The sequence below is a fragment of the Fukomys damarensis genome, unplaced genomic scaffold, assembly GCF_012274545.1.
Source record: "Fukomys damarensis isolate Sample0158 unplaced genomic scaffold, DMR_v1.0_HiC HiC_scaffold_16, whole genome shotgun sequence".
NCBI lineage: Eukaryota > Metazoa > Chordata > Mammalia > Rodentia > Bathyergidae > Fukomys > Fukomys damarensis.
The window spans coordinates 89,953,453-89,980,384 of NW_022900928.1; the positions used below are offsets into that span (position 1 = coordinate 89,953,453).

Below are 26,932 nucleotides of genomic sequence, written 5' to 3' on the forward strand. Positions count from 1 at the left end.
ATAAAAAATATAGCTATCATGGGAAATGCAAGAAATAATAAATTTCCATCTGGCGTTATCTGTTAAATACAAAAGTAATACTGTAAAGTAGGTTTAAAAATACTAGAAATTCATAATCTTCATTATAATGCTTAAAATTTGTTTTTTCAATCTGACAATACATAAAAGAACCCTGAACGGTGGTTGCCTTGGTGAAATGAAACAGCTTTTGCTTTCAATATGTCATTTGTAAATATGATATTGTTCTGGTATTTCATCACATTGAATAAGTTTTCACTTTATTTATTTATTTATTTATTTTGGTACCCGGGATTGAACTCCTGTCCTTGCACTTGCAAGGCAGGCCACCGAACCGCTGAGCTAAATCCCCGGCCCTTAATTTTTTACTTTAAATGCAGTTCTTGGAAGAATGATCAAAATTTTTTAAGATTAAAGGTGTTCGTGAGAGTGTCGATGGTGAACCAGCTATTGGAAAAGGGTGTCAGGATTTTCTTTTGTCCTGTTACTTTGACTTGAAGGGGAATGAACTGGTCCATTTTCCCCTTTGGAACATATCAGGTATGGGTGCACTGGACCTTTGTGGATCTGGATAAGGTTTTCCAGTACCAAGACACTGAGATCTTCCAATAAATTAGAAGTACAGAAAATCCTGAAAAGTATGTATATGTAACCTTAACACACCAGAATCTCCATGTTATTGCGCCAGGCCATCAGAAAAATAGCATCCATAATTCATTAACCTCATCTCACCCCTTCTAAGAAGAGAAAGAACAGTCATACAGAATTCCTCAACATGTTGGGAGTCTACAAAGTTTTTAAAAAGTTTTTAAGTATAAGAGGTCTAAAGTACAGTGATCATAAATAGTAGTCATTGTAGAGATAACTTTTGTGTAATTGTTTTTGAAAATGGATGAATTAAATTCTTTTTTGGATAGTCCAGTAAGAAGTGTTGTCTTTATTTGTTTACACAAATTTGATTATTTTAAAATAAGAACAACAAGTTCTTTGTCAGAACAAATTGCCCAAGATACCTTATTAAGCTAAGAGGTGTGATTGATTAGAATGTCCATTCTGTGAGAAGCAACAATTATCAGGTTTGTGATGAACTTGAGATTCAAATGTGTCTGTCACAGAAGACCTCTGAATTATGGCAGTGCATCTATTTTGGATGGAGGACATGTGGGGCAGCTGATTTAAAATATGGCAGCGTCCCCCATATGATTCCAGACTAACACCCATGATAACTTGGTTTTACTGTATTGTGACACTTAGAGGACTCTCTCTGCTAGGATTTTATCCCAGGGGCATAAAAACTTCATATTTAAAGCAAAATAACAAGCACAACCTAACTTGTACCTACACTAGGTAGTGTCCATACATTTGCTACAACTATAAAAGAAACAGAGGAAAACACATTAAACCGTCTGGCTCTAATTCTCTATTGAGGTGCATATACATATATATATGTAATGTCATCTGGTGTACCGCAGATAAAATGGAGGAAAAATGCTTTGTAACAGTTGGTCACCACAGCATGGTAGCTGATAGTTACAGATATTGAATAGATCTAAGACTATACATATGGAACAATATTGTAGAATTTGGTGAAAAAAGGAAAACCAATGACCCCAATATATATTACTTCCCCCGGTCCTTTAATGATTCTCTCCAGCTGTGTTGGTCACGTTGCTGTGACAGGTGTCAGTACACACTCTTCCTTCAACAGCTGGTGTCAGGCCCTGCTTGAGGTCTTTTTTGCAAATCAGTGAATAGTTTCTCCCTACCCCTTTCTTCTCTTTTCCAACTTAGAGGACACCAAAAGAAATATTCTATGAACATAAACTGGTTACTACAGCAGCCCATTAAAAGTTGACTCTATGCAGAAGGAAGAGAATGTTGGAGGCTGTATGGATGGATGTGCTTCAGTTTTTCTCGAGAAAAAATATCCACGATCTAAGGGCTCTTAAAAATGTAGAAAACTTGCCCTGTTACCACGGGTTTTCGAACATCTCTAAACACGCACAAATGAGACAGATATTACCTACAAATTTCAACCATCGCTTAGACTCTAAAAGCATGTTTTGTATTATTTTGCTTTGATACAGAAGGGGGGGACCTCAGCTATAAAGAAATATTAAAAAGTTTTTTTTTTTTTTTTTTTTTTTTTTGTGGTGATCAGTCTCAGGAATATTCTGGTGCTTGCCTTCCCCAGCTTGTGCTGATATTTTAAGGATGTGCTCAGGAGTATGAAGCAGGGTGTTCTTGTTCCTTTTCCCTCCTCCCTGGAACCCCCTCCCTATCCCACAGCCAAACAGCCACCCCTCAAATGAGCCATTCCTTTTTGCTTTCATCAATGGTCTCTGTGAAGTTGGGGTCGTTGTTCATGATGGCGGCGTCTGCGCTCTCGGCTGACTCGGCGCCCTTGGCCTCATTGGTGTGGTAGGTGCCCTTGTGACGAAACATGTACCGGATGAGGAAGACCAAGGTGCACAGGATGGTGAAGATTACCACAGCGATGACCCCTGGGCACAGGGAGAGGAATCAGGGTTAGACAGATCTTGTACAGGTCCCACATGGCACTTCCGCCATAAGACCACAGCGCCCCACACAGGGTCCTCTCTCACAGGAAACAGCGGCAACCACCAAGACAATGGAGATTGAAGGGAGGCTTCTGCTTCCAGCCACAAACAGGTAACAGGACCCATGGGAGCAGTTTGTCTTCCTGCCAAAGGGAACTAAAATACTGGACAAAATGTGTAAAATGTCAGCTTTCAGACCTCGGAAAACAGGTAGAACAGACACATGGCACCTGAGAAAAGAGGGCGAATAAGAGGAACGGTAACTTTCCATACTTTGCTAACTGGCAGCAATTTCTGGAGAGTAGTGTAAGGAGGGATAGTACACACTAAAAAATACAGTGAGTGGTTTCCCTAGGCCAGAAGGGGGAGGAGGAAGAAGGGGTGGAGAAAGAGGAAGAGGAGGGGGGATTAATGGGGGGGAGAGCACTGTAAATAGAAAGAACTTCAATAATCTGTCCCTTTGAATCTATGACTGAATGCTAATACGTGCATGTACAGGATGAAATTCCACAGGGCCAGGCAAAGAATAATGACATAGCAGTGACAAGAACATTTCCAGAGCTCACACAGAGCTGGGAGATGTTGAATTCTAACCAACCACAATGATGAGACCTCACTGAATGGTTTGCTTAAGTAGATCAAGAGTAAAGGCTACTCAAGATTTACCCTTAAGTAGCTTTAAAACAAGACTAAAATTATCAAGCTGCAAGTGACTTAATTGCTTGCCAGAAAAAAAATCTCAGTACTCATTAAAGAAAGACCATAAAACCTCCAGACTCAGTGGGAAATTAATAATGTCTATCATAAAAAGAAAATATCACCACATATGCAATAAGTAGGAAACTGTCATCCAACCAGGAGAAAAATTGGTTAATTATAAGGATATTCAGAAATGACAGAAATACTGGAACTAGTAGATAAGAACTTACGCAAACACTACTCATAAGTAAGCTGGAGTAGCTATATTAATGAGACAAAGGATAAGGTTATTAGGAGGAGTAAAGAACACTTCATAATGACAAAACATTTAATTTATCACAGGAAGATCATGACTCCAAATGTGTGCACATTTGAGATAAGTACAGAATAAGATGCAAAAACTGACAGCCTAAGAGAGTTTAACCAATTCACAAGTATAGTTGGACATTTCAACACCCTTCTGCTTGTAACTGATAGAAAAATGAAACAGAAAATCAGTAAGACTGTACAAGGCCTGGACAACCAAAGTCAAATTTGCTAATAAGCCACAGATTGGGAGGAAATATTTATAATGCCTATGTCTAACAAAGGACTTGTATCCAGAATATTAAAAGAACTCTGACAATTCATTAGCAAGAAGTCAAACAGTCTGATTTTAAAAACAGAGAAAGATTTAAATAGTCACTAACTCATGGCAATAGGCACATGAAAATACCCTCAACATTACTAGTGATCAGATCATGCACATTAAAAGTACGGAGATTCACGTTCCACTATTCAACCACAAGAGTGGCTAAACAAAAAGATCGACAATACCAAGAGTTGGCCAGATTGTGGAGCAACTTGACCTCCCAGATACAGACTGTGGGATGGAAAATATATATGGAAATTTTGAATAAAGTTCAATATTCCCTATCTATAACATCAGGAATTGAAAAGAGTAATTAAAATTTATGTTCACATATGACTTGCACCAGAATATTCATAGCAGCTTTATTTATAATAGCGCAGCTCTGGAAACAAACCAACAATTTATCAACAGATAAGTGGATAAAATGAATTATAGTGCATCCATTGAATGGACTGCAATTTAGCAAGAAAAATAAATGGATTATTGATAGAGGCATCAATGTCGCTGGTGCTCAGAAATATGCAGGACAGAGGCACAACCAAAGACACACTGTATGATTCCAGTTATGACATGCTGAAGGAGGCAGAACTAATCTATACTGACAAAAAGCGAACTAAAGGCTGCCTTGGTTTGGAGTGAGGCAAGGGCAAGATGAACTCCCAAATGGCAAAAGAGGTCTTTTTGGAGTTATAGGAAGGTTCTGTCATGGTGGGGGTGGTGAGGGGTGAAGCCTTTGTCCAAAGTCATTGATCTGTTGCATTTATAGGTGCATAATATGTTTTAACTGTTGACTTTTAAAAAGCAAAAAGCAACAAGGATAAGGCTCTTCATGAGATTATACCTGGCTTAGAAAATGTGATTAAAGCATCTTACAAGTGTTTTTTTAAATTTTATAGTCATATATTTCTTATAGATATCTACTTTCTTCCTGTGAAAAAGAAGCGTATTGATTAAGCCACGCCAATGAGCTGAGTTTAAAATTCTTGACCTAGTTCACAGTATTAGCTATACCACAGAGGCCAGAAACATCTTTTTGAACTTAGAAAAAGAGACAGAAACAGGCACTGGGGAACAGGGCTTCCAGACTGATCCATACACTAGGAACTATAGTAGGAGAGCCAAGCTTTTCTCCAGCTGTCCATGGTGAGAAGAAAAAAACTAGAATATTTCAAGTGTTCTGGCTTATTAACTTTCTGATAAATTTACTAAGATATCTGAAATCAGACTGGCAAATTCCTCCTCATTTTTATAGTAAGCTGTCTTGGATCATTTGGGATACAAGAGGACGCTAGCAAAAAGTGTAGAGGATAAAGAAATATCCTAGCTGTTGCCATTACTGCCGACTTAAATATTCACACTCTGTCTAGCTCACCATGGCCACACTTGTTTTTTACAAGTCAGCATGAAAAAGTAGCCAGGTTCCATTAATCACAATTTCTCCACTTTATATTTCACAATTTTATGTCACATTTCAATGCTAAGATGAATAACATAAGAATACAGATAGTTCTTTTCTCCCCAGGGATACTATTTGATTGAAAATCATTACTTTCCACAAGTGAGTAGCCACATGAAAACTCATTTCATATATCACCTACCTCCAATGATGGCTGAGTTTCTGTTGACTCCATTTCTTATAGCTTGGCCTTGTCCTGGGTTATACGGAAAATCAGCACTGGCTGTAGAGAAAGAAGTGAAGAGTCAAATATATGACCAACCCCAGACAATCTTACAGCTCCTTTTTGCAGAAGGCTTACTGGGCTTCCCCCAAAATAAGACTTAAATAGAAAATAAGCCTTAACTGGTTGTTACTATGGTGATGGCCAGCATCATGCAGATTATACCTTATTATTCTCTTACTTGGGTGGCCACTCTGTAAGGGAAGCTAAGGCCAGGATAGGCTGACTAGAGCTAGCATTTTTGTTTTCGTACTGGGGATTGAACTCAGGACCTTGCACTCACAAGGCGGGTGGCAGAACCACTGAGCTAAATCCCTGGCCCTTGAGCTAGCATTTTTGATCTCTAATGTTCAAGGTTGTTAGTTCTCATTTTTGGGGAAACTCAATAGGTACACACAGTGGCTCACTTGGGGAAATACTGGAGAATCCCAGTGTGACTGCAGCTGACTTGCCTCTGTCCCACCAATAGACAAGTTCACTTTTAGAATATCCTGGCCCTTGGCATTTGCCAGGATTGGTTCCAGGCTAGTCCACCTGTTGGACACTGAAGCTGTGGATGCTTGTGTTCTTTTTTTTTTTTTTTTTCATACTGGGGATCGAACTCAGGTCCTTGTGCTTGTGAGGCAGTCGCCAGAACCACTGAGCTAAATGCCCAGCCCTGATGCTTGTGGTCTTTATGTTACCTGGGCACATAGAAGCTTCACATATCCTCCTGCAAATTTACATAATCTCAAGGAATCTGTGGATCCTGTGTAATACCTACTACATTGTAAATGGTATGCAAACAGTCCTTATACAGCATTGCTTAGAGAATAATAAGAGGCAAAACTCTGAACAGAGACAGTTTTTTAAAAAACATTTTCGGGCTGCAGTTGGTTGCACCTGCAGATGCAGGATGTCTGTGGATGGACATGGAAGGCCAATTGTTCCATCACCTTACATTTGGCTCACATCTGCTCCCCATCCACCTTTATCTCACTCCCAGTGGGTAGCACTGGGTATGTCTGCAAGACAGCTTTGTACAGGGGCAGCATTGCTTAAGAAGTAATTACTTCTTCAAGCAAATATTTTACATGGCTCTAATGAAACACTACACTTCAAGAATCTGTAAGGGGTAAAATTTCATAGACACTGAGAAGAATATGAATGGCCTAAAAAACTTTCTCTTTCTTTCTTTCTTTTTTTTAGTACTGGGGATTGAACTCAGGACCTTGTACTTGTGAGGCAGGCGGCAGAACCACTGAGCTATATCCTCCAGCCTATTTCTTTCCCTATTATTAAAACCAAGAATCACTTGTGTTAAATTTATATGTTTCTCTAGGGCACCACAAATTTCATGCACACCGAGTGTACAGGTGCTGATGTCTTTATGTTGGTTAGCAGAGCTTTTATTATAATCGACACAAGCAAATGCAAAGGCTACTTTGCACCTCTGAGACTTCAGTTTGAGAAGTGATGGTAAATCTTTCTGGGAGCAGCTTCTTAGTACAAAGCAGACCCCTGGCTGCTGGATGATGCCAATTCATTGTGCAAAATACTTTAAAAGTAGAGACCTGGTATAATTAAAGGTGTATACACCAAGAAAATAGTTTGTTACGATTCAGGGAAAATCACCAAAGACTCATTTTTCTAGGATGAATTTATTCCTAGCTATAGACCACCAGGTAACTCTAGGACAATGATAAAAGTGAGTAGAACCCTTTCTCCTCCTGTTCACCTAGAAATCTAGCAACTCTCTGTCATCCCAGTACTTTGGGAGTCTGAGGCAGAACAATCACAAATTCGAGTTCAGCCTTGGCAACTTAATGACTTAGCAAGTCTCTGTCTCCAACAAGGGAAGGGGCTGGGCATGTAGCCCAGAAGCCCTGGGTTCACTCAGCAGTACGGAGGGGTGGGGGAAGAAAGAAAAAAAAAAGAGGGTGCTACCAAAAAGGGAGATTTCAGATTCTACCAGCACTTGCAGTTTAACTCTTTCTCTTTTACACTTGATTTTCATACTTAGGGCCAGAGGAATTATTCTTCCCTAGTTGCATAAATGCTAAATTATTTCAATCATTACTATCTTTCAGACTTTAAGACTGCTTAGCACCACAGATGCTAAGAAATGGTGCAAATGAAAGGAAATTTAACTCAGATTCCTTAGGACCTTCCATAGTTTCCCAAATCTTTAATTAGTCAATGCAAAAAGAGACTTTTGGTGTTATTCATTTGTTTTCATTGGTCCAACTCTAAACCTGGGTGGTTGGGAAACACTAAAGTACAGTCTGGTTAGCTACTCTCCCCTTAGCTCACTCTCTTATTCCCCTTTGGGATTTTGTGGGCTAGACAGCATGGCTATATACACATTCAAAATTCCAAATGTCAGCCCAGGAAGGCAAAGCTCTTTCATTTACAGGCTTACTGCCTGCTATTAAACTGGTCACATATTTATGCTATGTGAATATAACTGGTTTGCATAAAAACGTAATAGGAAGAAAACTCGGCTTTCTTCTTTAAACCCGAGTCTTCCCTCTAGAGAAGTGTTATTTAATAGCTATGATACATTCTTTCACTTTGAGGAATAGCTACTTCATGTCAGACCCTACTCTAACTAGACAGGATGAGCAATAAAATAGGCAAAAAGTTGTATTACCAGGAATTTTCCTGGTCCCACGTGACTTGTTCATTGCATGCACTGTGGAAGAGTTTGGTTTATGTAGTGAGAGTCACTAATTGGGGGTGGTGTGAATTAAGAATTTTCTCCAGTCACAGAACATTGCATGAAATACTTCGTGGCTTCCACACTGTAAATCATATGACTCACACAACCACGAGGCAGTAAGATTTACTTAGTAGTGCATATAATTTCCTGGCTCTAGACACCCTTCAAACACTCAGAGCTGCTTTTCAAGGATGAAAGCTTGCACCCTCCCTGCGCTTCTCTATTGCATTTTTCAGGCTTTTTGATGTTGTAAATAATCTTCTCTGATCATTGTTTAGTCCATGTCCTTCTAAAAACTTATCAAACCTATAAGTAGCTTGGTTGGATAAAAACAGGAAGAGATAATTCCAAAGTCAGTGATCTTCCTGGCTTGAGGGCTAGGAAGAGACTGGTGTTGAGGAGATCTCAGCTTTCAGACAGTTTAGCTCATGTGGAGCTCATAGGAGAAGAGCCCTTCTGGGGAATGGGGAGAAAAATTTGTTTTGTTTTGGCCACACTGAGTTGTCTATCCAAAGGACATCTGAATACTTTGTGTGTGGGTCTTATTTCTCATCTCTTTTTGATAAACATAGAAAGCTCTTGACCTTCTTTAAATAATATGAACCTACAAACAGATGAAGTATGGCAGCAAAACATCACTGTGGTGGTTTTCTTATTATTCAACTGTGTGATACTCATAATCCTAGCATGTGTTCCTTTTCTGTCGCAGGTGATATGGCCAGGGGACCACAGCATGATTTCCCTCTACTCCGAAGCCTGCTTTCAGGTATGGTATCCTTGGCCACAAAACTTCAGGAAAACACTGATACTTATGTACACTGAGGGCCTCTACCCAGGTCCTTTTAGTTATAAGGTAGTAGAAGAAGTGACCAGAAGTGACAGGAGGAGGATGGCCGGAGCCAGAGGAGAACGTTAGGATGGATGCTTTTGGTTTGCATCCAGACTCCTTGGCATGGGGAAGGAGGCCTCCCTGGGCTGAATTTCTCTCCTGTCTTTTCCCTCTTGGGACCACTTTTTCACAACTTCATGATGCTTCCAGCTAACACATCTTTGCTCTCCATCCAGACAACTCGCTTACCTTTCCCTGTCCATCAGATCTTACCTCTTTGCTGAAGACATCAGCCAGTCTTTTAATTAAGTGGTTAGCCTCTCTTCAATGGGTATAGTCTTACTTATTGTTTCTTTCATGGTAGCTGTCGTCTTAAAGCCAGGGGCCAACCTTAATTCTATTTGAGTTCCAGACATTAATAGTACAGTAGAAAGGGTGAAATAGATATTCATTGACTAGTCTAATTAAAATCAGTTTATTTAGGGTTGCGTAAACATTTATGAAGCCTCTTTAATAACAGTCTTCCATAATTTTATCTGGTATAATTTTATTTTTAAAATTTTATTTATTTATTATTTTTTTCCCTCAAGTTTATTGGTACATTTAAGGTATACAGTACTGTTATATTCATTATTGGGATCTTGTACTTTTACATGACAGGTCTTGGTTCTCATTTTTTTCCCCTTGTCCCTGCCCTCCCTTTACCCCTCCCCATCTGCCCCTTTACAAACACTTCATTTCCATTTTTTCATTTTCTCATATTTATCTGACATAATTTTAAAAGTCAGCTACGCACTCTCAACTAAAACCTCAAAGCAAGACAGGATTCTTATTCTTTCCAACACAGGAAAGGAACACATTAAATATAGAAAATAATTTTCATAATTCTTTGTCCCCTGTACTTTGGATATTGTTAGAAGACCATTAGTGGTAAATCCTCAGGTCAACAGGAACACTTATGAAATCCAAGGGCAGGATTTTTTTTTTCATGAACAACCTTGTTTTCATAGCTTTATTTTATAACATACACTTGGTTGTCTTAATGCATGCGAATGCTTTCTCCCTTGAGGCAAAGCTATTTTATTCTGGCAATCAGAGCAATTTCTATTTTAATAGATATATTTCATTGTAGCTGTCCTTTCCCCTGGGCACCAACATCCTCTTGGAAATTCATGTAGAGAATATGGTGACAAAGAAACGAGGCTGAGACATGGATGGCCGAGCTCCCTCATGACACTTGTCTATTGTTCTGGTAATACCCATGTGCCCCAAAACAGATTTTTGGGAGAGATGAACAGTTTTAGGGGTCTTAGACTGGCAAGGAATCTATATATTCAGAAATATTGTGAGTAGGTCCAAACTTGGGGTGTTAATTCAAAATAGGATAGATAGATAATATTAACAAATCTCAAACCAACACTTGCATCAGATAAGCACAGACTACATGCATTACACATTTCTTCTGGTCCCCAAATGGTGATAATCACCTAGTACGGTGCCATTCCAGCTTGACAAGTGTCTTGTGGAAGTGCACGTGTTTCTGTGCATTTCCCTTGCTCAAATCCTGTTCATTTGGTCATTTCCAGTGGTAGAGTCACAGGCCATGTCTCCTTACAACTTCCTCGACTAGCTCAGGCCAGGCAGGACATATTTTTGGAGGAATTGATGATGAGAGATTCTTTTAGGAGTGGACTCGGTTAACAGCCTGGCTAAGTCTTCAGAGCCTGTCACATATGCATGGCTGCCTTCCTTACCCACAGACAAGCCCCCCCCATACCCAGTCATACCCATACTGATACATGGTCACCTTTCCACGTCTTTGCCTTCCATGTGAGAAGCAACCTGAGAGTTTCTTATAGTGTACTTCCCCTTTTCCCCTTCCTCTATTTTCAGGTTGGGGAAAAAAAAACCAGGAAATAATAATGAAGTATATTTTGTCCGAGCAGGTATAGTAGAAGCTGCTCCTGATAGTTATACAGCTATAGAAGATCAGTCTACTCCAAAGAGTAGAAAATATGACTGTTTTATTCCCTTTCTAAAAGTCTTTCTCTCTTCCCTCTACTACATTCTTTAAAGACTTCACCATAAAAGCAAGATGACAGACCCTTTAGCACCTCCTACAGCTGTGTGCTAGGCATGGATGAGCAAGGGGTCCTTAACAACTGAGAGAATGGGGACTGTCAGATGATGCCAGGGACAAGTTCTGAACTCCAATGTTAAACGACAACGCTCCAGATCACCCTGTAGGTTGTTTATATGTGTGAATGGGAAAGCTCTGTTGTGGTTTGGATCTGAAATGTCCCCCCAAAGTCCCATGTGTTGGAAGGTGACTGGATCATGGGAACACTATACATATCAGTGGGTTAATCCATTGATGAGTTCACAGCTGAATGTGGTGTTAGGACGCTGGGCCTTGTTGAAAGAGCTTGGTCACTGGGAGCAGGATCTGGAAGGGTATATTTTTGTTCCTGGCTCCTCTCCTCTCTTTCTTCTTCTTGGCTGCCATGGGGTGATCAGCTTTCCTCTGTAAGGTCCTTCCACCATGCTGTTTCTCTTTTGCAGCCCGCTCCCCCTGGATTTAACCCTTGGAAACCTTAGCCAAATAAACTCCTGCTCCTATAAGTTGTGGGTATTGGGTATTTTGTCCCAGCAATGGGAAAGCTGACTAATACAACCTCTAAATTCTAGGATTACATTAAATAAGTCATTGCTGGGGCTCTAGTTTCCTCACATATGAACTCTCTCATGCCCTGTCCAAACCTATAGTTCTGTGACATGGCACAACTTACAACTTTCAAAAGCAACGTTGCAAAAGTGGCAAAACAAGTAGTTAGTAGTGGTGGAATCAGAATAGAAGTTTTCCTTTTACTATGGAGTACCAAAAATAAGTTAACATGACTTCAAATTTTGAGAGTAGCCGGGGATTTAACACAGTGGTTCCGTCACTTGCCTCACAAGCACAAAGCCCTGAGTTCGATCCCCAGTACCACAAAAAAAAAAAAAAAAAAAAAAAAAAAAAAAAAGAAAGAAATTGAGAGTAGTCTGTTTAGGAAATAATAATAGCCTCACCCATAAGTCCTTTTCATGTGTTAACTCCTTAGGTCCGCATGGAAAACCTATGAGGTTGGCACAATTATCTCATTTTGGAAGTGTAAACATTTGAGTTCATTTGATCAGCAAGTGGTGCAGTCAGGATCTGAATCAGAGAAGTTGGTTCTAGAAACCACTAAACACTTGGTGTCGTCCTGGATGAGAAGGGCTCCGTCTGTTCTATCAGATGACCCACATCAGTGTGTGGTCTTAAGGCAGCCAATCAACCAAGTCCTGCTCTTTTCTCTGTGGTTGCTGGGCTGCAGACAAAAGCCTTTTAACAGCAAACAGCTTCTGACTGTATCTGCCTTTCTTCAAAAGCCGAGCTTGCTTTATCTGACAAAGGAAGATTCCACAGGATGGCAGTATTGGTTGTACAACCTGAAAGTCTGAGGACCCCCCCCCCAAACACTGTAGAAGAGCAGAAAATGCTGCTTCTGCCTCTGGAACCCCTGCTGGGCTGAAACAGTATAGAGGAAATGGTTACCACTATAGTAGAAATACTCTTAGGCCATCACATAATCAAGACACCATCACAGGACCAGCAAAAGTGCAAATTACGGTTTAAAATATTATTGTCATAATGCAATTTTGATTGCACTTATAGAATGTGAAAAATCAATAAAAGAAGTTTCTAGGCCGTTACTTAAGTACTAGAAACAGACTTAAAAAGACAGTTGTGAGAACAGAGTATTAAGAAGAGACTGGAATTCTTGAGCCTCTAATTCCTTGTTATGTACCAAGTTTCAAAATACGGAAAATTGGAGACTTTAGGCTCAGAAACCAATTGCAAAAAAACACATTTGAGTGCACATAAAAATAAATTGAGATTACCTGACAAAAAACCCCTCAAAATAAAAGCACTAAAAGCTTCAGGTTGTCATATATCAGAGACAAAAAAAAAAAAAAATTAGATTGGCTCTGACATGGAGAGAAAAAATCTCCATGGAAACCACTGGAGCTTCAGTACTGAAAGTGATAATCTGAGACACTTCAACAAAATTGCTGCTATTAATTATAATTTAATTTAAATTGCAACACTATTTTCTCAGCAGGGCCCTTGTTCTTATATATATGCCCAGCTTTCCCCCAGCTTCTTTGTTTCATTTCACTTTCTCCTCTCTTAGAAGCTGAATTACATAGCTGAAAATGATTTTTCTCAATTAATTTGTTTTAGCCATTCATGATTGACTGGTATTTTGAAAAATCATTATAAAGACAAATGGCTACTGACTCTGATGCTGAGGATATAAGAAATATTGTTTTATTTTATAGAGAAGGCTGATGATCGGATTTTCAGGAAGAAGAAATTTCTCAGAATCTGAAGGTTTTTGCATACACAGAAAAAAAATGTGCTCCTGAACCAATGTGATCATTTTTATATCTCCAACCTTCACTCCAGTTTCTAAATAAAGCCAGAATTTCTAATTTCAAAGGGCGAAGTGACTTTGAAGTTTTGGCTTCAGACCTGAGCAGTTAAGCCTTGCAGGAGAGAGGTAGCCTCTTGCATGACTGTCCAGGATCCAGTGACCAAAAGAATTAGGTGAATTAAGTGAAAAGAAATAGAATTAACATGCTTGTATCATCTGCTGTATGTTGTGATTATTAAGAAAATATCAACTTTAATACAAAATAATTGAACGAGCAATTGATTTCATTATGCATCCTTCTTTCATCCATTTCTTAGCAAACTTCTGGATTGTCTCAATTGCCTTTCAAGAAAAAGACTGATATCCCTAGATTGGGCTAGCACGGCTGCATTCTTCTGTTTGATGAACTGTAAATAAGTATTTTTAATTGGAAATGACTCATTATTGATAGATGCTGAGGCTTTGCATCCCATAAAATAAACCAAGATAAATGGTGTCTATTTCATATTAGACAAATAATAAGTCTTATTATTTCTCAGGTGAGGAAATTGTTTTAGTATAAGTGTTTATAAATCAACTGTCCAAGTTATTATAGAATAATGAGGGCATTTGTGGATCAGATTGTTATAGCTGCTTTCTACAGGTTCCTGAGCCTTGCAACCTCTCTCTGTATCTCAGTACAGTAGTTGAAAACCGGGGATGAATGGTGACTAAGTCAAAGTCCTGTGTTGGTAGGTGTCAGGGTAACCAGAACGTGATCTCTGAGTTCCTCATTCAAGTTCCTCTGCAAGCATCCCCCACCCCTTTTTGATGGGGGCACTGGAAATTGAACCCAGGATCTTTGCACTGAGCTTCATCCCTGGCCTTTTTGGTTTTTCTTTTCTTTTGCTCCAGTACTGAGGGTTGAATGCAGGGCCTTTGAACTGAACTACCCCTTCTCTTATTTTTATTTTGAGACAGGGTCTCACTAAGTTGCTAAATTGCCCAGGATGATCCTCCTGCCTCAGCTTCCCTGACGGTTGGGATTCCAGGTGTGAGCCACCACACCTGTTTGGACAAGCCGTGCATGTGTAGATCAGAGAGCCTCAGAGCTGCCACATCGAGCAGCGTTGAATTTTCTTATTAACATGTCATTCTTTGTTGAGGGTTGTCCTCACTTTTCTCCCTCCCTGCCACTAGATATTTGTTGATGTTAACAGAAGTACAAGATGAAGCCCCTTGAACTGGGGGAAAAAGATAAATTTGGGAAGTGCCACTTAAACCCTTGTCTAGGGGTTTCTGTTTCTCTTTCTGAATTACACCCTGCGCAGGGCGCTGCCACTCCCTACATAAATAGGGCTGTGGATGTCATGGTAAAGGAACCTCTACCCTGTGTCACCCTGGGATCAAAGTAACTGTACCTCTGCTGGGCTTTTCTTCCTCTGTCCCTCAGTCAGCTGTGTCTCAGTGGGGAAGCAAAGTGATTTGAGAGCTCTGGCTTGGGGCTGCAAATCACTGGGCGGGGTGGTGGTGGTGTGTGTCTCCTTACAGTGCAGACTCAGGCTGAGCTGGTCCGGTGGGCCTGGGGTTCCAAACAGGTGCCACAGGGCTTGGTTCTGTAGCTCCCTTTGAGCTGAAGAACTTTAATTGAGACCCTTGGTAGTTCCCATCTCCAGCTGTCCTTGTGTGTGTGTGTTTCAATTTAATGTGGTACCTGGGAGGGCAATGAAATAATTCCTTCTGAAAATCTTGTCTTTTTTTGTTTTTGTCTTGGTGGAATCACCTGTGCTTTTAATGATTTGCATGCCAGGATGCCCCATGGTTCCACTTCCTTCAGCTCTATTTCTTTTTTATGTTGTGAAAATTATACTAGGAATATAGCTTTAGTTTCTGATTGTGATTTTTCAGTATTTTGAGTGTAAAAGTGGGTTTTTATTACTAATCTATATTAAGAGTAGTTGAAGAGAAAACAGATAAGGAGTTTAATAAATGACTCTCTTAGGTGTGTCCTCCTATATACCTTCCCTGGTTCAAAACAAATATATAAATTGGTTTTTTAAAAAAAAGTGTGTCGGGGAGGGAAAACACTGGAGCAGCCTCTGCCTCCTTCCCTTCCTCCTCCCCCTCCCTGGCTCCTTTCTCCCTCTCTTACTTTTTTGAGATAAGATCTCACTATACATTCAGGCTGGCCTTGAATGTACTATGTGGCCTCACGACCCTCCAACTCCCGATGCAGGTGTGTACCGCCAAGCTCAGTATACTGATAAATTCAAAGGCATATGTGGGAGAAAATAGATATATTTTTTTAAACTTTGATTTTTACTTTTCTAGTGTGTATATATTTGCTTTTTGTGGAAAGGATTTTTTTATCTCCTTGCTGCTGTTTCTTGCACAGGAAGGGGTTGCATAGTGACAGAGCACACTACTCAGCACAGAGGACAGCCATATAGGCCATACAGGCATATTATGGGATGTCAAATACACTAACACATTGCTTGTCTATGGCTTTATGAAATGACCCGGATGTACAAGGAGCACTGAGTGCACTCATAAAGGAGTCTCAGCTAATAGAAATTATGGTTTTCTTGTCAGCAAGCAGAGTAGGAAGAACTGGTTGTCTGCAGAATCATGGAAATGGCTTCAGTTTTTGAGGGTAGTTGAGAAAATAATGAAAGATAGGAAGAAGAAAGCAGTCTCAGTGAGTACACCCAAGATCTACATGGAAAGGGTTCCAGCTGTATTTCAGCCTTTCCAGTAGACGAAGCCTACTTAATCTGGGGCTAAGAAATACATCCACAGGACATTCTTCAGGTATCCAAAAAGGCTTGCGATATCCTGGACTTATGGTTGGGAGCTTGATGAAAATCACACTTCTGTCATCTAAAACCTACTCAGGAGATGAGCATCATGTGTAGAAATGGAGGCACATGGCATCGTGTTAGGAACCAGGCAAGCGTACAGTGAGCATCCCTGCTCACTTCTACTCTGTGCACATCCCAGGAAATCCAAGGGCCTTCACTGGACCAGCGATAGTTCTCTTGGAAACAGCTGGGTATCACTGATTGATTTTTGTCATCGTCGCCTGTCTTTCAAAAGAGTGAATAATAAAATGCACTTGAAAATACACGAATCTTCTGAAGCAATCTTCAAGTCTCAGCTGGAAGAAGGTGCTGGCTGCAGTCTGAGACAACGAACACATTCCTGCTCTCTGGACACGGGCTCTGCCCATACTTGTGAGATGTTCAGGTTGTAACTGTTACTGCATGGAAATGTGAAACTGGTCCTTTTTACCCCCACGTTTCCAGAAAGGTACACTGAGGATGGACTGAAGACTGCTCACCGACTCTGGTTCCACTGAGTAGTCTACCAGAGGGGACAGTCCACAAACCTAGAGTGCTTTTAAAAATTAATTCTGTGCATATATTAAGTCTTTTATCAATGCCCTCTTGGGCTGTTGGTTTTGAAATACTCTTTTGAGCTGCATTAGTACAAGTGAAAATTTATGATTCCAATCCCAAGACAACATTTCTTCTTCCAAGAAAGCTGACTTCAGAAAACAGAATAGAAAAGCCCCATGCTAAATACATTTCCCTTATCTTTTGAACTGGTTTCTTCTTGAAATAATTGTAGCTCTCAAAAGACAATTGTCTTTGTTTGTTGATAGGTGGAAAGGCTCAAGGTTGCCAAACAGAACTTTGTGGAAACAAATTACCTTTGGTTATTAAAGTTGCCCTCCATTGTCCCACAGAGTCCTCCCTGCTACTGCGTCAGGTCATTGTAAAGAGAGTGTGACAAACTCCAGCACAGCAACGCAGCGTTGTCCTGGTTCCCGATCATACCCAGAGTGTGAAAGAGAAAAGTTTAACTGGCTCTAGCAGCTCGGGGATGATTTATTCCATGTGGAAAATATATATTTAGTAGCAGAGATTTCACCTGCAGGTAGGCAAATTATGTATGATTCCAGCTTTCAGGGTAACATCTAAAGGAACACCACATGGCTCAGAGTGAAGAACTGGAATTCCTAGGTTTAAATTCCAACTTTTTATTAGGAAAATGTACTAAGCCAGAGGTGAGGGTAGTTGGATCTTACACAGTGCTGCTTTCTGTGTCCTTTGGACCAAGTCATAATACTGCCTATACCCTAAGTTTGGGCTGGGGATCAGTTCCTCTGGTAGCTCTAATGCACAGTCAAGGTTGGTGAAACCATTACAGGGGCAAGGAATGCATTTGTTTTCTTGGGAGACATTTTCGTTATCTTTAAAATATGGCTAATAAGGTCCACTTAGCCTACTTCACATGGGCACTGTCAGGATTGAACAAAATCATGCATAGAAAGAATTTTAGCAAACGAAGTCACTTAAAAATTTAAGATGCTATTAGTTTCATTTGTAGTCTTTTCAGGATTCTAAAAGTTAAAATTCCCAAGTAAATGATAGAGAACCATGCTTAGCTTTTCCTAAGGAAGATTTTCCAAGTGACTCACCTTATCCTTTGTGTTTAAAATAACTACACCTCATATTCATACTCATTTTTTATGCACCCTTCTACTTCAACATACAATAGATTTAAATTTTTTAAAAAAGCCTTTCATGGTTGTTCCTGGGGAAAAACTGAGCAGCAGGATCAATAATCTACCCTGTCTTTAGACATTTCTGAGTAGTCTCCACATAGCATGTAGAATCAGCCAAAGATCTCAAAGGTGGGAAGCGATTTATTATTTATTTGTCAGTATTTACATGGGGGTTTTGTGCCAGAAGGCACAGAGTAGCAAGCCTCACACTTCCTCTGGACGTTTCTACAAGTTTGGGAGTCAAGGCTCTGATTTTCCACCAAAGTGGAACTGGCATTTCTAGGTCGTGACTGGCCGCGTATCCCTTGGGGAGAACTTACAGCTAGGGATTCCTCCAGCAGTCTTTGAGACTAATGGGTCAGCAAAAGAAGTGAGGCCACAGTTAGGTACAGTGGCACAAGCCCGTAATCCCAGCGCCTTGTAAGACTGAGGTAGGAGGACCACAAGTTGGAGCCCAGCCTGGTCAATATAGTGAGAGCTTATCCTAAAATAAAAAAGGAGAAAGGAGCTGGGGATGTAGTTCAGGGCAAAGGCTCTGTGTTCAATCCTAATACCACAAAGAAAGTGATGCATTATTTGGAGATGTGGAGGGTGCTGTGTTCCCCAGGTAGCCCTGCAGCTCAGAGACAGGGAGCTGGAAGAGACAATTGTGTGAGATTCAGGGACACAGGGATGGGGGTGGCAGGGAGCAAGGATCTCAGATTGTTGCATTCTTCTGACATTCCTGTGGCACCAGAATGAGGCAAAAATGCACAATGTGACTGCCATCAACAAAAAAGTCACCATAGCAACGGTGCGGCTGTGCCCCCCTGCACTTAGGCAGCCACATGACTGAGGTTAATGGCTGAGATGATTGCCAGCTCCAGACCTGGAAAATGCACCTCTGAGTGCTGTGCAGTTGGGGTGGGGGTGGAGAGTGTATGATGGAGATCAAAGCTGGACTGGGCTCCAATCTGAATGGGGGCAAAATCTATGGGAAGAGAAGGCAAAGAGAGAGAGCAGCAGAGGAAACAAGCAATGGAAGAGAAATATACAGAAGGGGGGAACTGTGGTGTTAGTTGCCCCAAAGCCACGTGTTTGCACCCCTCTAGATGTTTGTGTTGGCATTTCAGAGAGTCAGTGATGCAGGTTCAGAAAGAAGAAAGGCCCAAAGGGAAGGCAGCCCTGGCCCTTGCAGACATGTATAGTGGCACATGTGCTGGGCCTGTTGGCATTTGCTGGACCACAGCCTGGTTCATGGTGTTTGCCCCGGATTATTTCCTCACTGAGGCTGAGCCCTGGAAGAACACACTGCCCCCAGCGATTTTCATACCACAATCCTGCCAGATCTATTCTTCTGGGAATATGGGAAGGCTGCGGCAACTTCACCTGGTCACTAAGTTCTTTTCAGACCACTTAGGTAGTTCAAAATCTCCATGCCAGTAGGGTGCAGTGGTGCAGGTCTGTAACCCCATCTGCTCAGGAGGCTAAGACAGGAGGAGTGCCAACTCGAGGTTAGCCTGGGCAACACAGTGAGATCTTGTCTCAAAATAAAAAGGGAGGGGGATGTAGCTCAGAGGTAAAGCACATGCCTCGCTTGTGTAAGGACCAGGGTTCAGTCCCTAGCACACATACACACCACTCTCACACACATGCGGTCCTGGAGTTGGGTTGGAACAGTAGAGATGTGATCAGATGAGACGCTTGGGCTTGCAGTTCAGATCTGTTGACTTTGGCTCATATTCCTACTAAGAAGAGGATGCAGCCACACACACACAAATAATGAAAATATGAGAATTAAAGACATAAATTACAAAGTTAAAGATAGCAAATATGAATTTTGAAACATCAAGGTAAAAGCAAAAGGTAAAAAGGAAACAGAAAAATCTAGTAAAGAAATCCAGAAGTTAGTTTTTTAGGAAAAAAAGTTAACGAAATCAAAAAGAAAAATAGGGGTCATCAATATTCAATATAAGAAACATAAAATTTCTCAAAAGAAAATGGAAATTAAATTGCTCTAAAAGCTTAATTTGTCCAACTCTATGGAAATGAATTTGAAAACCTGGATTAAATGCATGAATTTCTAGCAAAAAGATGAACAAAATGATCCTAGGTGAGAAAGAAAATCTAATTAGATCAATCATCATAAAATAAATTCAGGAAGTTGTGGAAGAATTTCTCCCACGAAAAGCACAGGCTCAAGTGGTTGTGAAGTCAAAATCTACCAGACATACAAAGTCTAGGGCCACAGTTGCTTCTGCTATTGTCACTGAGTGTGGCCCAAGGCCAGAGGCAACAGTACCCCAGGAATTGTGTCAGAAATGCAGACTCCCTCTCTCTCTCTCTCTCTCTCTCTCGTTTTGTTTTGTTTTGTTTTGATATCAAGACAGTCTTGAGTTATTTGGAGCTCAGGCTGGCCTTGAGCTCACTATGTAGCCCAGGTGTGTTGACATTACGGCGATTCTCTGCTTCAGCCTCCCAAGTCCAGGCACCACCAGATCTGGTTTAGAAACACAGACTCTCAAACCCTCACTCTGACCTAAGGGTCTGCAGACACTAATTCCTCTGGGTGACTCTGCATGGCAAGGTTCAGATAACATTTGTACGACTCACTCTACAACTGAGAGGACAAGGAGGCCCAACAGGTGGTGATGGGACACAGGCAAGTAACTTACACCTGCACATCAGCCTCAATAAAAACTCTATAGACAATACCAGTAAAGTGACTGGAATTCTTACCATATTTCCTCCAAAGTAAGAAAGGGTCTCACAGGAATGCCTTGGTTCACAAATGCTTCTGTTCACAAACAACTCAGCTTGTGAACAGAAGCATTTGGGAAACTTCAGCTTCCATTTGCAAACTCTACTTTGGGTGACAAACATCTTCCCCAAAGTCGTGGAATGAATTAAGTTTGTGAACCGAGATACCTCTGGTATTAATTTTTCTTCCAAAAGACGCAGTTGGGCTTATTTTCAGGGGATGTCTTATTTTTCTATGTGCAACAATCTACCCTTATTCATGTATCAAGGAATCTAGTTGGGTATTTACAAATATAATTTATATTATCACTTATTTTAAGTGTTAATGTCAATATTATTTACTTATATGTCATTATTTATTAATATTATTACTTCATAATTCAATACACCCATTGTGTATTATAACAGACACACTAAATGCATCCACACTAAATGCTGATGATTTTAACAGGGGTTTATTTTGGGGGCAGGGCTTATACTACAAGCATTCTGGAAAATCATTGTGGAGCTTATTTTCTAGTTAGGTCTTATTTTCAGGGAAATAAGATAAATTCAAGAGGAAAAAGTAAATGTGGAAGGACAGAAACGAAAATTCTGAGCCAACAGAATTAAAGGGAAATTGGCTCTATGAGATGTTAAATCAATCTGAAAGCTCAATGTTTATGGTAGGTCCTACCGCATGACGAGTTGGACCCAGGCCGGAACAGACCGGAAGTCCAAATGCAAACTTCTGCCGGAAGGAGGACTGGAGATATGACAAGGGGAGGGAACCTCAACCAATGTGCTGGGACAACAGCTGGCCACCAGGGTAAAACTAAGGCTGGGTTCTTGCCCTGCTTGTGCCTAAATACATTTTCAGGGGAGCAAATATATAGATCTCACAACTAAAACATCAAATCATTAGGAAAAAAATGTGCAATAATTCCAAAAATAAGCTCTGAATGCAGAAGGCATGATACAAAACTCAAAAGACGTAAATCACTTTATATTTCATTATGTAAAAATAAAGAGAAAAATTTTTACCTGAGAGTAAAAGCCTATAAATTAAAAAAAAAAATTGAGGTTGAACTGGGAAAACATCCAAATACATGTTAAAGTACTAATTTATTTGGCACATAAAGAATACCTAGGAATCAAAATGGTCAACAAACCAATAGGGAAGAATAGAAACATCTAAATAATTCTTTGTGCAAAGAATATAATAAGTAGGCAGCTCATAAAAAATACAAATTACATATACCCATATTCAAAGATACCTAACTCACCTATGATTAATGAAAAATGAATTAATGCAAATTTTATTTTTAAACAAAACAAAATTTTATAAAACATAATGCACTGTTCTGATGAGGGTGTGGGAATAAAGGCCCTTGGACATTGTTGGACTATCGACTGGAATATATTGTTGGAGGGTGATTTACTATGAATAACTATCAAAATTAAAAATACAAGTGTCCTTTGATTCATCAAAATCATGTGTATAAAGCCATGCAGTGGGGAAGCACTGTAGAAACAAAAGATGAGATACAATGAAAATGATCATTACATCCAAAATCTATAACTCTAATATGTCGTATATTTGAGATACACGAATATGCTTAGTGCTTTCTCAGAGCAGAATTTGGAACATTTTCAACAATATGCACATTAACAAATAGGGGATAATATTTTTTCTTTACACTTGAATAACTGTGTACTCTATTGGTTTATGAAGAGGAAAAAAGATAAGATAATAAGAAGATTATTACAAGAGACAAAATGAATCAGTCATGCAATCTTAGCACAAAGATGTGAAAGGAGGTCTTCTCAGAGATGAAGATATAATTATAAGGTTGGAAAAATTACTCTGAGGCACTTGCAAGTGGTAAAGAAAGCCAACTACCAGCTTGTATTTATGAAGGCAACTGAATAGATATATACAATTTTTAAATGTTCATCATATCCATAAATCTTTTGCACATGAAGATATAAAAATATTTTATCCTCAGATGGCAGAAAGGAAATTTTTAATATAGACAAGAAATCAACTCATTGAAAACCACAGCAGTAGGGTAGAATGCCTGCAGAAAACGAATGCACTATTGCCAGGGGTAAAGGCTCTGGTGTAGTGAGCAGAAACCTTGGTTCTGTCCATAGTCCCCAGACAGAGGCCTAGAACCTAACCCATGGGGCGGACTGTTACACCGTATGATCTCATAATTCCACTGAGTTCTCGTTGATACGGGGGACTCACATTCCTAAAAAGGCTGTTTTTTATGGGAGCCAAATGATCTGCTGGATGAGTTTGTTTTTGGATCCTCAACCTGGCCTCCTGATGCCCTCTGACCTTGGACCTGGGCACACGGTGGAGGGATTGACTACCTTCCACTCTGCTCCTGCTTCTTGACTTGCTGTGTCCCACCTGGGTCCCTCTGTAGGGGCTGAGGATTCCTAGTAAGGGGATCTTTTTAACACATTCACAATGAGGCTGTATTTGTTTGTCTCTGATTTGTTTTTTTTTGTTTGTTTGTTTTTGTACCGGGGATTGAACTCCGGTCCTTGTGTTTGTAAGGCAGGCCACCAAACCGCTGAGCTAAATCCCCGTCCCCATATGTCTCTGATTTGAATTCAGTTGTCCTGCAAGCTTGGGCAGCTTGTGTGAACAGTATTAATTAATATTTATATGTGGGCAGTAATTATTCAAATTCAAGCAATAACTGGATTTGGTCCATTTGTAGACGTACTAGTTTTATTAGTACTGCCTTCTGCATTCAGGTCAAAATGATTAGATCTATTCATACCACCAGTGGTACAAGCTGCCTGATGGGATAGTCATGCACATACCAACAGCGGCTCAATCTGGTTAAGGGATGGAGGTTACCTTTAGGGCTGGAGCCAGACAGCTCAGTGTTAAAATGAAAATTGCATATTCAAAGTCCAGCAACTCCCAGATGTGAACCCTCTGAGGCATTCCTGGGGTGAAATGCATGCCATACACCCAACAACCTGTGTTGAGTCTTACCTTTGCTGAGTACTACCTGTGCCGAATACTACTTGTGCTGAGTACTACCTGGATACACTGAAGTGTTGTAAAATAGGAACAAGGAGTCATTTATAACTAGAAGTCCCTGAGAAAATGATGCTTTATCTCTTAAAGTACCTGGCCTATTATAATATTTTGAAAGAGACCTCAGGATGGGTCTTTGGCCTAATGTGTTTTGTATCAAAATAATGCACCTGAGAAAGAGTGCCCCGAGAAACAGCTCAGTGCATGGTGATGCAGTTAGTGCAGAAAAGGTGGCATCAGCTTCTTGGAGTTTTTTTCTCTGGTGTTTGTTTGGCTTTTCTGTTTTATAGAATGTGCCTGGCCATCTTGCAGCTGTCCTTCCTGTGCCAAATAAATGAGATTCTCCAGATAGGACAAGGAGAAAGAAACCCTAATTCTGGGAGGAAGATCACAGCACGTGTTGGTGTTCTGTGATCCTTAAAATAAACCAGAACTCAGTTCCAGGTGTTGTTTTTTTTAACCTGGTATCTGCTGTTATAAAAATATCTCTAAGGGCTAAATAATGATGGCATTAAAAGCGGACTGAACTTATTCTCAAAGGGGGAAACTGAGGCAGAAATCCATATCAGCTGGCTGTTTCTAACTGGGCAAGATTGGAGTAAGTCAAATCTATTTAAATCATGATGAGGTCAAACTTTATCACTTCCTCTTATAAAAAAAATATATATATCTTGGGGATTTAGCTCAGCAGTGGCCCTGCCTCCTGCCTTGCAAGTGCAAGGACCCAAATTCGATCCCTGGTACCCCCCCCAAATCCATATATATATTATATATATTTATACATATGTTATATATTATATATATTTATATATATGTGTGTGTGTGTATATATACATATATATGTAATGCACATGTATACATAAATATGTTATATATATATATATATATAAAACTGAGGTAATGGGTAGCTCTGTAATATTACAGTAGAGACAAAGTTCTTATCACCTGAAGCAAGCACACCTTAGAAAGCATTTTCTGTTTTTATCATTTGACATCAACTAAGACACAAGGAAGAAAAGCTTGGGAGTGGAAAGATCACAAGACTTTAGAGATGTCCTGAATTGTAATTTCCATTCCCACACTAGATTTCCATAAAACAAATGTCCTGTCTGCAGTAGGAACTGGGTAGCCCTGGGTGATCACTAAGACCCCTTGATCACTAAGCACTCTGCAAGCTATGGAGTTTATCTTCAAAAATGCATGCGCTTCATTTGAAAGCAGCATCGTTTTCTGATTGCCTCCAAATTAAGTTTGCAGTCGATTCAAAACACTGAATAATATCTGAACATCTTCCTCAAGCTGAGGCAGTTTCCCAGGACACAGCACCTGGCACGCTGATGTCCCTTCGCGGGAGCCCCTAGGTCTGGTCTGGGCTCCACAGCAGATTCTTTTGTTTGTCTCAAGTTTGCTTTTTTGGTTGCAAACAGGCAGATCAGGTCTGGAAATTCAGATAAAAACCTGTTCTCTGAGAGAGAGGTTCCTTCTGAAATGGGCAAGGAGACTGACATTTTCCACGATTATTGCTAGAGCCAATATATTTGTCATTTCACCTCCTAAAGGTTTCATTGTTTTTCACAGACTGGTTTGTTTTTTTCCCCTTTGCCTTGTTGGGGTTTTTAAATTTTTTCTTTCTGTAGCCTCAGTTCCGAGGGGGCCCTCTCATTTGGTGAATGATTGTCATACAGATCTGAGCATTACACCCCCAGAGGGGCGGGCTTAATAGCTCAGAGGTGCAGGAGACAAATCAAGAGCTTTGAGAGGCTCCCCTGGTAACGGGTAATTTGAAAGTGGCCCCGGAATGGAGATTAGCACTACATTAGTGCTTTCAACCTTTGACACAGTCCCCTAGTCACCTGGGGATCCTGCTTTACAATGCAGACTTCTGTTCAGCGGCTGAGGTGGGCCTGACATCCTTCATTTCTAACAAGTTTCGCTAAATGGAGGCTGCTAGTCAAAGACCACATTTTCCAGGGAGTGCAGTGAAATAATCTACTTCCTAATGCCCTCAGCTCACACCAGAATGGGAGCGATCTCTCCCCACGTTCTCTTCCTGTCCTAACCTGGAGTGGGCCTCACATTATTCAGAGGAAGTAATGGGATGTCTGTGTTCATGCTTTGTTTTTAGTATGTGAGAATCAGGATTCTTATTCTTCATGTTCAAACATGGAAGGTTATCTGGGACATGTGAAACCCTCAACTTGGAATGAAGAATGTAAGCTCAGAAAAACCAGAACACAAAAAAAGTTAAAGACATTGTATTACAGTGATACATGCGCAACCATGTTTACGGCAGCACAATGCATAAAAGCTAAATCTTGGAAGTAGCTTATGTCCATAAAAGATGAATGGATAAAGAAAATGCGGTATTCACACAATGGAGTACTACTCTGACACAAAGGGTAAACGAGTCATTTGTAGAAAAAGGGACGCGCCTTGAAACCATAATGCTAACTGAAATAAATCAGACACACAAGCTTAAATATTATATGATTTCCCTTACATGAGAAACCCAAAATAAAAATAAAGAGCAAAATATAAGGTAGATAATCAGAAGTAGGGAGGTAGATCTTTTGCAGAAAGGAAGGAGTCAGAGATAGGGGCAGGGAGAGGAGGGAAAAGGAGATGAAATTAGGAATTAAGATGTGTTATGTGTGTGTACCAATTCCCCATGAGGAATGTAATTATTACATACTACAAACATGTACTAATAAAAATTTAAAAAACCCCTAAAACCCCAAATATAAAGCTCTGACAAAAGAGGCCGCAAACAAAGTTATAAGCCAAGTACAGAGAGCAAAAAACATTTGTAACACACACAACACAGGGTTATTTAAAAACAACAACAACAAAAACCAGGGCAGGAGTGCTGAAGGGAAGATCCACTAGAAGCCCAGAGTTGGTGTGAAAATTATTTAAACTAAAAATATTCAGGGTGGCCGGGCGTGGTGGCACACGCCTGTAATCCCAGCACTCGGGAGGCTGAGATGGGAGGATCACTATGAGTTCGAGACCAGCTTGGG

At 40.3% G+C, this 26,932-nt stretch overlaps 1 protein-coding gene across 3 annotated transcripts in view; it reads right to left on the reverse strand.

Annotated features, from left to right (window-relative positions):
* Positions 1-328: 328 nt before the first annotated feature.
* Cntnap2 (contactin associated protein 2) overlaps positions 329-26,932 on the reverse strand; it is a 2,025,293-nt gene continuing 1,998,689 nt past the window's right edge. For all 3 annotated transcript variants that reach the window (XM_010638580.2, XM_033764477.1, XM_019209676.2), the window contains 2 exons: positions 5,508-5,588; positions 329-2,522 (listed from right to left, as the gene is read on the reverse strand). In XM_010638580.2, the coding sequence (XP_010636882.1) occupies positions 2,323-2,522; positions 5,508-5,588 (281 nt within the window). In that variant the 3' untranslated portion in view covers positions 329-2,322. The remainder of the gene's footprint in view (positions 2,523-5,507; positions 5,589-26,932) is intronic.